Genomic DNA, 12,679 nt, shown 5'->3' with positions numbered 1-12,679 from the left:
CAGGGGAATTTTGGCTTTAATTTAGCATTTATAATTTAAAAAAAAAAAAATTTTTTTTTTTTTTAGAAAACAGAATTCCTCCAAAGATTTTGCAGCAGTTCCGGCAAAATTCCGTCCGAATTCCCCAAATCCGTTCAGTGAACTTTCCTGAACAAAATTTGCGCAGAATTAGGATATTCCACCAGCTGAGCATAGCCAAACATTGTGTAAACACAGGGTATTAAAGGGGTACTCCAGTGGAAAACTTTATTTTTTTCTCAACTGGTGCCAGTAAGTTAAAGGGGTATTCCAGGAAAAAACTTTTTTTTATATATATATATCAACTGGCTCCAGAAAGTTAAACAGATTTGTAAATTACTTCTATTAAAAAATCTTAATCCTTTCAGTACTTATGAGCTTCTGAAGTTAAGGTGGTTCTTTTCTGTCTAAGTGCTCTCTGATGACACCTGTCTCGGGAAACGCCCAGTTTAGAAGAGGTTTGCTATGAGGATTTGCTTCTAAACTGGGCGTTTCTCGAGACACAAGTCATCAGAGAGGATTTAGACAGAAAAGAACAACCTTAACTTCAGAAGCTCATAAGTACTGAAAGGATTAAGATTTTTTAATAGTAGTAATTTACAAATCTGTTCAACTTTCTGGAGCCAGTTGATATATATAAAAAAAAATTTTTTCCTGGATAACCCCTTTAAACAAAAATTATAATTCTTAGAAATTGGATAGCCCCTAAGGCTCCAAATAAACAAGAATGGCTTGATCTGTCAAGGAAAGTAAGAGCGCATGAAAAAAATTACTATAAAAATGTAAAAAAGAGTAAGAAAATAGAAGAAGAACGGAAGGGAATAGATGAGGTGATTAGTGTGCCAGGCCGATGGGGTAAGGGATGGGATTGGAGTTGGGGGGGAGGGGGAAAGATTAAAGAATTGTAGGTTTATATTTTAATATGAATGTTTTGTAATTTTCTTACGGGGGGGAAAAAAACAAAAAAAAATTTAAAGATTTGTAAATTACTTCTATTTAAAAATCTTAATCCTTCCAGTACTTATCAGCTGCTTTATGCTCTACAGGAAGTTGTGTAGTTCTTTCCAGTCTGACCACAGTGCTCTCTGCTGCCACCTCTGTCCATGTCAGGAACCGTCCGGAGCAGGAGGAAATTCCCATAGCAAACCTCTCCTGCTCTGGACAGTTCCTGACACGGACAGAGGTGGCAGCAGAGAGCACTACACAACTTCCTGTGGAGCATCCAGCAGCTGATAAGTACTGGAAGGGTTAAGATTTTTAAATAGAAGTCATTAACAAATCTGTTTAACGTTCTGGCACAAGTTCATTTAAATTAAAATAGTTATTTTTTGTACAGGAGTACCCCTTTAAAGGGGTACTCCGTTGAAAAAAATCTTATCCCCTATCCAAAGTATAGAGGATATGATGTCTGATCGCGGGGGTCTCGGAGTGATACCCTAGTGCCGGATGACTGCCACACACCCTCCATTCATGTCTATGGGAAGGGGCGTGACGGCTACTACGTAGCCGTCACGCCCTTTCCCATAGACATGAATGGAGGGGGCGTGGCGTGATGTCACGAACACTTCCCTGCAGCACCTCCGCAGGCGGAATGTAGCATTACATGGTGCTCATTAATATAAGACTCTTTGTAGCCTTCTTTACTGGACAACAGGTGAAGATTCTGAAGGAGGGATTCTTCTCTCTTAAAGGGGTACTCCACCCCTAGACATATTTTCCCCTATCCAAAGGGTAGGGGATGGGATGTCTGATCGTGGGGGTCCCAGATCTCTGTAGCACCGGGGTTCGTTTAGAACACTGGGTGCGGGCAACCACGCCCCCTCCCATAGACTTGCATTGAGGGGGCGTGGCGTAACATCCCGAGGGAGGCGTGGTATCACAACCACTGCTGCCCGCTCCAAGTGTTCTGAACAAAATGTTCCGAACGCTGGGGCAGCGGAGTACCCCTTTAAGATGCCCTACTAGATTATTTCTGGGTGGTTCTCAGAAGCTGTTCCCCCCTCCGCCAACCTTCAGTAACACATCTTTCCCTAAAAAGAAACAATAAGCAAAGCAGCTCTCACGCCACCTTTTCAGGCAGCTTTCCCTTAACTGAAACTGACTGGGAATGTATGCCAAGAATTCCCAGTGGAGCATCAATGGCCTCTAAGTCTTCATATGCCTTTATGATGCTCTCCTTAAGAAGAAACATTAACCCCTTTAGCCCCCCACATTGATAGGTCCCCCCCCCCCACAGTGATAATCCTCCCACTAGCCATCAAGCACACCCTGCTCTGGATTGACAAGGGGCAATACCCCCGAAACAGCTGTCTGCAGATGCATACATTCCCAGTCCTAGTTGGAGCAACACTGTCCTGAAGGGAAAGCCTCCTGATAAGGTAGCATGGGAGCTGCTTTGCATATCCTTTTTCCCCCAATATTCCCAGTGAAGCATCAATGGTGTATAGGTCTCCACGTGTCTTTATAACACTTTCCTTAAGGAGAAACATTAACCCTTTAGCCCCACGTCTTTCCCTATACACCCATAGGGAGAGACATTGGTTGTTCCCAACTCTACTGGCCTTGAGTGACACAAGAACCCCCCAGTCACTTGTTACCCCATGACCGTAATTTGTGCAGCATCTCTACCCTGTAAAAGCAGCCCTGGCTACAAGCAGCATGTTAAGAGGACCAGTCCGCTCTACCATTAGCAGCCATGTAAGAATACAGTGGATAGTTACGAACCTGCTGTATTCATGAGGATAGGACCCCCCCCAAACCGGTTAATAACGGCCACTCGAGAGCCAATACGGAACCCTTCCCCCATACACAGTTATGAACCTGCCATATTCTTTGTTAGATGCCGTCAGCCTAATATATTAATATAAGTCAGATTCATTCGGCACTGCGGTAACGCAGAGAATCCGGTATTGGGGCTAGAGCTTGTACTGCAGAATAGACGTATAGCGGTGTCAGGCTAAAGATAGCAACGTGGCAAAGAGAAAATCAAAGCCGCCACTCACCATTTCTTGTCTTCAAACTTTTTTATTTGGACAAAAAGATACTCAAATAACGTACAGGGGAGAGGGACAAAGTCCGGGGGTACAGATAGGCAACAAGTGCTTCTTCTGGCCACTATCAAGTGCTAATGGCCTAATATGGTGACAGATCTGTCCAACCTGGATCTCTGGAATATCACGTCCCCCACCAATTCTTTGTTGCCCTTGTTCTCCTAAGATCGAATTCTCATTTAGAAAGTTCATAAAAAGGGGCCCAAAAAAGTTTTCAGATAAAGCCAAATTCTGTCTACACGGAAGGCCGAGCTGTACAACGCCATTTCCGATTCTCCTCGCCCCGTCTTCTCTATGTATCTTACATGCACGTCTTTATAGTTTATGTTTAGACCCTTTCCACTAAATGATATACTCGACCGTCCACCAAACGTGAGCTGGAAAGAAGAGCAGACGACACATGTCCCATTACGGTCCTATCGCGGTCACATCATTACTTGGTCATTGGTTGGATTGGTCAGACATCTCTCGATTTGACTTTGCAATGCGCAGAAGATGCTCATGTCTTGGTTTTCATGGCACAAGAACTGCTGGATGATGTCACAAGCTTCTTTGATCTCCTCGACGCTCACGCGCTCTCTAGGGACTTCAGACTTCACCACAATGGTGGATATTTCCTCCGGGCCAGCAGAGAGTCTTGGATAGGACTCTAAACCACTGTACGAGGCCCGATCCTCCTTGTCACTTGCTTTGAGTTTTTGATTTGGATACAATGTTTTTTTGTGGGAGGTTTTGAATCCAGGGCTTTCATCCTCCTCCTCCTCCTTGATGGTCGGCGTTCGGTGGGAGACCAGGACCGTGGTTGGCGTTGTGTAATTTGCAGCGTTACTGTTGCTTTCTTGTAAAATGGAAAATGATAGGTCTTCACGGGATTTGGCCTCCGATGGATCCCGCGTGGCAGAGCAAAGAATTCGCACCACTTCCTGCTTCTGGAAACAAGATTTGATGGTATGTGGTGTCACTCTCAACCAAGCTTTATTCATGGTGTAACTGGCCTCTACCAGTGATATCTCACACATCTTCTGGAGCAGAGAGGCCTCACTTTTTCTACCGGCGGTGGTCTCATCTTGCAACCTCTCTAGGAGAAGTTCCCTGTAGAGCATGCCAAACTCGTTGACCAACTCTACGCCAAAGTAATGGTTGGACGAAACGTGTTCTTTGGGGAAAATACACAATGAGATATTTCTAAGCTTCACTTTGGGTCCCGTATTATTCGCCGTGAAGGCCAGAAGAATTTTTCTTTCCTGTCTATCGAGTTTAGCGTCCCAGTTGAGAAGCCACTCGATGAGTAAGTTATCGGTCATGTGTCCATTATGACTGGCTTTAAGAGACACCGGAGAAAGGCAATGGCTTCCGACAGATCTGGAAGGAAGATTGTGAGTGACTATCAATTTTAGTCGTTGCGTCCCGTTGATGTTGCAGCAGAACCAGATGCAGACCGTTTCCTTTGGCGCGGCGTTCATCCCTTGCTTGGCCAGGATTCTGAAATGGAAAGGCGACCCCACGGCACAGAAAATGTCTTGTAAAGGGTAATCTTTAGCAATTTGAGCAAGCAATGCCGATCTACTAAAAACATCTACTTGAGCAGCTTGGCCGCGGAGCATGGACATCATGTGCTCGCTCCGTTCTCCTTGGATTTGTCCACTAGGGTTGTAATGGCTTCCACTAGCTCTTCCTTCTGCTCCACCGTTCAGTTCCAGTCTGACCATCTGTGAATCCTTAGGTAGGATTTTTACATACTCACCTTCACCGATACCGCCAAACCACCTCTCCCCCGGTAGGACTTCTGCCCTGTAGAAGAGTCTGTACCGTTCCTTCCACCTCCACAGCCACCCATTCGATGGTTTAAACTGCGGGCATCCGATTTCTTTTGCAATGGTTTCAGCCTGTCTCATAAGTATTGGTCCAGAAATGGGAAACTTATTGGCCTTGGCGAAGAGAAGCCATTCCAGTAGAGCCTCGTCCACCTTGGCGTGTTTGAAGGGTCTATTACGCTTACGACTCGGGTTCTCATTATGGTTCCAGCGCTCTAGAATCTCTTCTCTCTTTTTCATGACACGACTAATTGTGGACTGTGAGAGTCCCATGTTCCTGGCCACTGATGACTGAGACGCTTTGGGTTGTTGGAGAAGTTCTAGGATCTTCACCTTTTCTGCCAGGGTGGAGTCCCGTCTCTTCTTGTAGGTCTGTACCTGGTTTGCGGTATTCATTTCTAGAATAAAAAATAAATTAAAAAAAGTCAAAAGTATTGTCATACATCACACACTTAACGAACTGGGAGCTGGGACTTTGCTGAATGGGGTTGACCAGTGACAACCACCCACTCCGACCACTAGCCTTAAAGGAGTACTCCGGTGAAAATGAATGTAGGGGATAAGTAGCAGATCGCGGGGTTCTGACCGCTGGGGCCCCCCCGAGATCACCGGTACAGGACCCCGGCGAGGAGCGTGTGTCGTCTATCGGTAGTCGGTCCGTGCTCTATTAATTTCGCCGCTGAGCTGTACACGGGTATTTTCGGCACTCCCATAGAAATTAATTGATCTCGTGCCGGCTGCAGCACGCACTCCTCACTGAACTCCGGGTCCCGTCCCAGTGATTGCGGGGGGGCCCAGCGCTCAAACCCCCTTGGGATCAGCTACTTATTCCTTATCCTGTGGATAAGGGATAAGATCATTTTCTCCAGAGATCTCCTTTAAAGGGGTACTCCGGTGAAAAGCTTTTTTTTTTTTTTTTTTAAATCAACTGGTGCCAGAAAGTTAGACAGACTTGTAAATTATTTCTATTAAAAAAATCTTAATCCTTCCTGTACTTATTAGCTGCTGAATACTACAGTGGAAATTATTTTCCGTTTGAAACACAGAGCTCTTTGCTGACATCACGAGCACAGTGCTCTCTGCTGACACCTCTGTCCATTTTAGGAACTGTCCTAAAATGGACAGAGATGTCAGCAGAGAGCACTGTGCTCGTGATGTCAGCAGAGAGCACAGTGTTCCAGAAAGAAAAGAATTTCCTCTGTAGAATTCAGCAGCTAATAAGTACTGGAAGGATTAAGATTTTTTAATAGAAGTAATTTACAAATCTGTTTAACTTTCTGGCACCAGTTGATTTAAAAAAAAAAAAAAAAAAGTTTTTCACCGGAGTACCCCTTTAAATACACACACTGACCCAAATTTATCAATCTACCTGAATCCAAAATTGTCAGTTTTTTTCCTATAGCAACCAATCACAGCTCACTTTTCCTTTTACCAGAGCTCTTTAGCCCTTCCTGACCCTTGACCTGTACCAATAGGTCGTGGGTCAGGTAAGGGAGAGTATGACACGGGCCTGCAAGAGGGTCTGTGAGATCGCTCTCATGTCCATCATTATATGGTTAAATGCTGTATAGATGGCTGGTAATCCCTGGTGTCTAGTGGTCCCATCGGCACCCCCGCGATGCAATCGCGGGGGTGCCGATGGGACCACTAGACACCAGGGATTACCAGTGTGTGCAGATGGGTTGCTGGGCAAGCGGTCTTACCTGTTCCTCGGTGCCTTTCCTAGATCAGTGACTGGCAAAGCCTTAGGCAGCCCATAGCAATCAAGCGCAGATAGCATAGATCAATGTTAACCCCTTGCCGCAAATAGATGTTCATTAACGTCCATCTGCGGCTCCCAAGGTATGAAGCGCGCTCAGCAGGTGAGCGCGCATCGTACCCGATGGGTCCCGGTTGCTATAGGAAACCAAGACCCACGGCTAATGCCGGACATCGCCGATCGGGCTGATGTCCTGATGTCTGGCAATAGCCCTTTAGATGCGGCGATCAAACTTGATCGCCGCGTCTAAACCAAAAGTAAACATTGGCGGTAAGCTCAGTGGTGCGGTTCACGACCTCCGCGGAGAAATCATGGCATCCCGAACAGTTTGCAGGACACGAGGAGGATCAATACCGGACTCCTCGGTGTCCAATCGCCGAATGACTGCTCCGTGCCTGAGGTTCAGACAGGAGCAGTCGAGCAGCGATAACACTGATCAATGCCAGGCTATTGCATGGCAGTGATCAGTGTAGGAAATCAGTGTGGGCAATGTTATAGTCCCCTATGGGAGCTATAACATTGCAAAAAAAAAAAAAAGAAGTTAAAATAAAGAGTTAATAAATGTGATTTAACCCCTTCCCTAATAAAAAAAAAGTCTGAATCACCCCCATTCACATAAAAAAAAAAAAAATGCGTAAATAAAAATAAATATAAACATATGTGGTATCGCCGCGTGCATAAATGTCTGAACTATAAAAATATATATCGTTAATTAAACCGCACGGTCAATGGCATACAAGTAAAAAAAATTCCAAAATAGCGTATTTTAGGTCACTTTTTATACCATAAAAAAAAAAGAAAAGAATAAAAAGTGATCTCCCCTTATACGGAAAAATAAAAAAAAAGTTATAAGGGTTAGAAGACGACATTTCAACATATTAATTTTGGTGCATGAAGTTATCATTTTTTTTTTGTAGTAAAATCAAAATCAAACCTATATAAATTGGGTATCCAACACCACCGTATGGACCTACAGAATAAATATAAGGTGCAATTTTTACCGAAAACGGAAGTCGCTAAAAATTACAAAATGGCTTTTTTTTATAGATTTAGTAGTGAAATTATTAATGGTATTAGGGCGCGTTCACACTGAGTAATTCCTCTTGAATTCTCCGCTCCAAATTAAAGCTCATCTCCGCAGCCCATTAACTTTAATGTTATTTCCGCTGTCCTGTTCACAGTGCGCAAAATTCCGCTAGCGGAAAACCGACGCTGAATTCCTTTCCGCATGAAGAAAGAGCATGTTCATTCTTCAAGTGGAATCCGCGAGCAAAATCCAATATGGTAAAAAAAAAAATTCTGCCTGACAACGTTTTCAAGCGAAATTCAGAAAAGGGGATTAAAGGGGTACTCCGGTGGAAAACTTTTTTTTTTAAATCAACTGGTGCCAGAAAGTTAAACAGATATGTAAATTACTTCTATTTAAAAAAATCTTTATCCTTCCAGTAGTTAATAGCTGTTGAATACTAGAGAGGAAATTATTTTCTTTTTGGAACACAGAGCTCTCTGCTGACATCACGAGCACAGTGCTCTCTGCTGACATCTCTGTCCATTTTAGGAACTGTCCAGAGCAGCATATGTTTTCTATGGGGATTTTCTCCTACTCTGGACAGTTCCTAAAATGGACAGAGATGTCAGCAGAGAGCACTGTGCTCGTGATGTCAGCAGAGAGCTCTGTGTTCCAAAAAGAAAAGAATTTCCTGTCTAGTATTCAGCAGCTAATAAGTACTGGAAGGATTAAGATTTTTTTTTTATAGAAGTAATTTACAAATCTGTTTAACTTTCTGCCACCAGTTGATTTAAAAAAAAAGTTTTCCACCGGAGTACCCCTTTAAATAGCCTCCTCCTTCATTCCTCTTCATTTCCGCTTGATGGATTAAATGACAGAATGCGACAATTTCCCGACCCCAAAATTATTCCTCTTGAATTTCTCACCCTTACAAAAGTAAAGTTGTTGGCGCAAAGAACAAACCCTCATAGGGATCTGTAGGTGGAAAATCGAAAGTAGACGGTGAGAAGGAAAAATAAAAAGTGCAAAAATGAAAAATCGCCAAAGAGGAAGGGGTTAAAGGGGTATTCCAGGAAAAACTTTTTTTTTTTTTATATATCAACTGGCTCCAGAAAGTTAAACATATTTGTAAATTACTTCTATTAAAAAATCTTAATCCTTCCAGTACTTATCAGCTGCTGAATACTACAGAGGAAATTCTTTTCTTTTTGGAACACAAAGCTCTCTGCTGACATCATGACCACAGTGCTCTCTGCTGACATCATGACCACAGTGCTCTCTGCTGACATCACGAGCACAGTGCTCTCTGCTGACATCATGAGCACAGTGCTCTCTGCTGACATCATGAGCACAGTGCTCTCTGCTGACATCTCTGTCCATTTTAGGAACTGTCCAGAGCAGGAGAAAATCCCCATAGCAAACATATGCTGCTCTGGACAGTTCCTAAAATGGACAGAGATGTCAGCAGAGAGCACTGTGCTCATGATGTCAGCAGAGAGCACTGTGTACATGATGTCAGCAGAGAGCTCTGTGTTCCAAAAAGAAAAGAATTTCCACTGTAGTATTCAGCAGCTGATAAGTACTGGAAGGATTAAGATTTTTTAATAGAAGTAATTTACAAATCCGTTTAACTTTCTGGCACCAGTTGATTGAAAAAAAAAAAAAAAAGTTTTCCACCGGAGTACCCCTTTAACTGTGTCTATGTCCTGAGGATGCACACACAGCCTTATAGGCTGCAGGCTGCTTCAGGCCAACGACCTATAAGACATGAGAATAAAGGGGTATTCTGCAAAATGCGCATGCGTGGACTGCCCCCTGTTTTTTCTCTATGGCAGTGTTTTCCAAACAGTGTGCCTCCAGCTGTTGCAAAAAACTACAACTCCCAGCAAAAAAAAAAAAAAAAAATTCCATATGTCGGAGGGAAATGTCGCTGTTTCAGACATTTCAGCCCAGTGGTCTCAGACTGTGGCCCTCCAGATGTTGCAAAACTTCTACTTCAAGCCTGTCTGCCTTCTTCAGAGGATCCAGACTGCCCCCTGAGGCTCAGTTTCAACTTGTTTTTTTTTTTTTGTGCGTTCCCTCCCCCCCCCCAAAAAAAAACACCAAAACGGCCCCCATGGCGATTTTTTATTGAAAAAACTCTGCGGCCAGATGTTGGCTGTAAATCAATGAAAAATCACTAAATTCTTTTCCCACTTTGCATTTTTCAGTTTGGGACCTAAAAATGTAACCGACAATAAAAAATGTAGTGTGCGTGTGTGTCACTTTTTCATTTTTTAGGTAGTACTACTACTCCCAGCATGGACCACACTCTGCTCGATGCTGGGAGCTTTAATAGACAGATCGCAACAGGTGTCAGGAGTGACAGCCGGGGCGATATGTTTATTACTACAGGCACTACAGCTCCCAGCATGGAACAGTCTGTTCCATGCTGGGAGTAGTAGTACTACCTAAAAAATAAATAAATAGAGCAAAAAATTTAAAACTATAAAAAGAAACACACGTACACACTATTAAAAATAAAAATTTCTTTATAAAAAAATATACATTTTGTTAAATCCATTTTTTCCCCATCCCCACTGCATCCTTTTTTTTTTTTGGGGGGGTAACCAACAAATTTTGAAAAAAAACGTCAAAGGGGCCAAAAATGCAATTTCCACTCAAAGGAAAAAAAAAACGCCAGAAAAATCACAAGATGCTTTGCCGTTTTTTTTCTTGCATTTTTTCGGGTCACAAAAAAACAAGTAGAAATTTAGCCCGAAAGGTAAATCAAGGCTTCCCTTTGTGCAGTGGTCTTTAAAGGGGTACTCCACTGCCCCAGCGTCCGGAAGTTTATTGTTGCGGACGCTGTGGGCGGGCTTCCGTGTTCAGGGCCGCCCCTCGTGACGTCAAGCCCGCCCCCTCAACGAGTCTATGGGAAGGGGGCGTGACGGCCATCGCGCCCCCTTCCCATAGACTTTCGCTGAGGTGGCGGGCGTGACGTCACGAGGGGCGGCCCTGAACACGGAAGCCCGCCCACAGCGTCCGCAACAATAAACTTCCGGACGCTGGGGAGCGGAGCTTCCGACACAGGGCGGCGGAGTACCCCTTTAAACTGCAGTCCTCCAATTATTGCAAAACTACAACTTATCTGGACAGACAAAAGCATGTCTGCCTTCTCCAGAGTATCCACACTGCCCCCTGAAAGGTAAATCAAGGCTTCCTTCTCACCTCATCCCTTAGTGCAGTGCTCTTCAAACTGCAGTCCTCCAGCTGTTGCAAAACTACAGCTCCCAGCATGCCCGGACAGCCGTTGGCTGTCCGGGCATGCTGGGAGTTGTAGTTTTTGCAACAGCTGGAGGCACGCCGTTTGAAAAACGCTTCTCCAGCAATGCAGAGCGCAACGCTTTTTACCTTCCCCTCCCTTAGATGACTTTTAATCGATTCAATGCTTATCCTATTAATAGGCCATAAATACAATGCGAACCCCTCGTCCCCCGCGCAGGCGCAGTGGCAGAATTGCGCAATTAGTTTGCGCATCACAGAGACAAACATTCGGCGCAATTTCGATAGCGCAGAGAAGGATAAATCATTTCCCCGTAAAAACAAACGCGAACGAGACGGATCAGCGACCAATCGCGTCTGTGACAAAGAGAAGGTAAAAACGTAAGGAGGCGCAGAGATTTATCCGTACGACACCGTGTCGGGACGGAGAACAAAGCCGGACCCACCTGTGTGCCGGGAGGACAGGAGTCCGGGACGCGTAGTTTTTGGCTGTTCCCTCCACACACCGGGAGAGGAGCTGAATGAACCCAAAACATCCGAGATCCGGAAGAGATTCCTGAGCAAAGACTTCTGGGGGAATGAAAGAGCAGGCGCACACGTCTGAGGGGGGTTGTGAGGGGGTCGGATGGAGGGAACCCCCTTAAATCACCCCCATCTCCTGTTGCTGAGGGTCTCAGTCCCGGTTATTGCTTCTATTCTTAGTAATATCACCCGCTGCCGCATTACTGACGCTGCTCAGACACCAAAACAGTCTGACTACAATCTCTATAAACCGTATGAAGTAACTGGAGGGAGAACACTTAACTATTGCTGCAGGAAATGGTGGGATCGTGTCTTCTTTCTTTTTGCCACTCAGCTTTCCCAGTCTCCTGAAGAACGCCAATATGGCTGCTCTACCAGACAGATATTCTGTTCAGGAGACTTGGAAAGCTGGATGAGAACTGTGAGCCCTGCACTGTTTGATGTGTGCCACTCGGCTTTCCCAGTCTCCTGAAGAGTGCCAATATGGCTGCTTTACCAGACAAATATTCTGTTCAGAAGACTTGGAAAGCTGGGGAAGTACTGTGAGCCCTGCACTGTTTTATGTGTGCCACTCAGCTTTTCCAGTCTCCTGAAGAGCACCAATATGGCTGCTTTACCAGACAGATATTCTGTTCAGGAGAGTTGGAAAGCTGGGGGAGAACTGTGAGCTGTGTACTGTTTGCCACCTAGCTTTCTCAGTCTGGTAAAGAGAATATTTGTCTGGTAAAGTAGCTATATTGGAGCTCTTCAGGAGTCTGAGAAAGCTGGGTGACACGCATTAAACAATGCAGAGCTCACAGTACATCCTCAGCTTTCCCAGTCTACTGAACAGAATATCTGTCTGGTAAAGAAGCCGTATTGGAGCCACTGTGTGCCACCCAGCTTTCCCAGACTCCTGAACCCCAGCAGTGATAGGCTGACTGCCCTATCTGCAATCCATGCCCTCTCCCTGCCCCCGCACTAACTATTCTCTGCACCTGCCGGCTGTACAGTCAGGACCGGACCGACCAACTGGGATATCAGGAAAACTCCCTATAGGCCGTCAGTCCCAGCTCCATTATGATATATACGGCGCCATCCGCTGGTACTGCTGTGTACTGCGCCTCCGCTGGTACTGCTGTGTACTGCGCCTCCGCTGGTACTGCTGTGTACTGCGCCTCCGCTGGTACTGCTGTGTACTGCGCCTCCGCTGGTACTGCTGTGTACTGCGCCTCCGCTGGTACTGCTGTGTACTGCGCCTCCG

The 12,679-nt window shown here is 45.0% G+C and overlaps 1 protein-coding gene across 2 annotated transcripts; it reads right to left on the bottom strand.

Annotated features, from left to right (window-relative positions):
- Nucleotides 1-3,028: 3,028 nt before the first annotated feature.
- LOC130296562 (tigger transposable element-derived protein 3-like) lies at nucleotides 3,029-11,530 on the bottom strand. 2 transcript variants are annotated; one of them, XM_056548219.1, is made up of 2 exons: nucleotides 11,361-11,530; nucleotides 3,029-5,280 (listed from the first exon to the last, which is right to left on the bottom strand). In XM_056548219.1, the coding sequence occupies exon 2, from the start codon at nucleotides 5,276-5,278 to the stop codon at nucleotides 3,494-3,496; it is 1,785 nt and encodes a 594-aa protein (XP_056404194.1). In that variant the 5' UTR covers nucleotides 5,279-5,280; nucleotides 11,361-11,530; the 3' UTR covers nucleotides 3,029-3,493. The 2 variants fall into 2 exon arrangements, with proteins under 2 accessions (XP_056404194.1, XP_056404193.1); XM_056548218.1 differs by lacking the exon at nucleotides 11,361-11,530 and adding an exon at nucleotides 10,861-10,949.
- Nucleotides 11,531-12,679: the final 1,149 nt, after the last annotated feature.

The sequence above is a fragment of the Hyla sarda genome, chromosome 12, assembly GCF_029499605.1.
Source record: "Hyla sarda isolate aHylSar1 chromosome 12, aHylSar1.hap1, whole genome shotgun sequence".
NCBI classification, from domain to species: Eukaryota; Metazoa; Chordata; class Amphibia; order Anura; family Hylidae; genus Hyla; species Hyla sarda.
Note: the sequence above shows the minus strand (reverse complement) of the source record. Positions and strands in the feature narration are given on the sequence as shown.

Bases quoted from the DNA above. Each gene is read 5' to 3' on its own strand.
- LOC130296562 (XM_056548219.1), bottom strand. From the start codon at position 5,278: ATGAATACCGCAAACCAGGTACAGACCTACAAGAAGAGACGGGACTCC.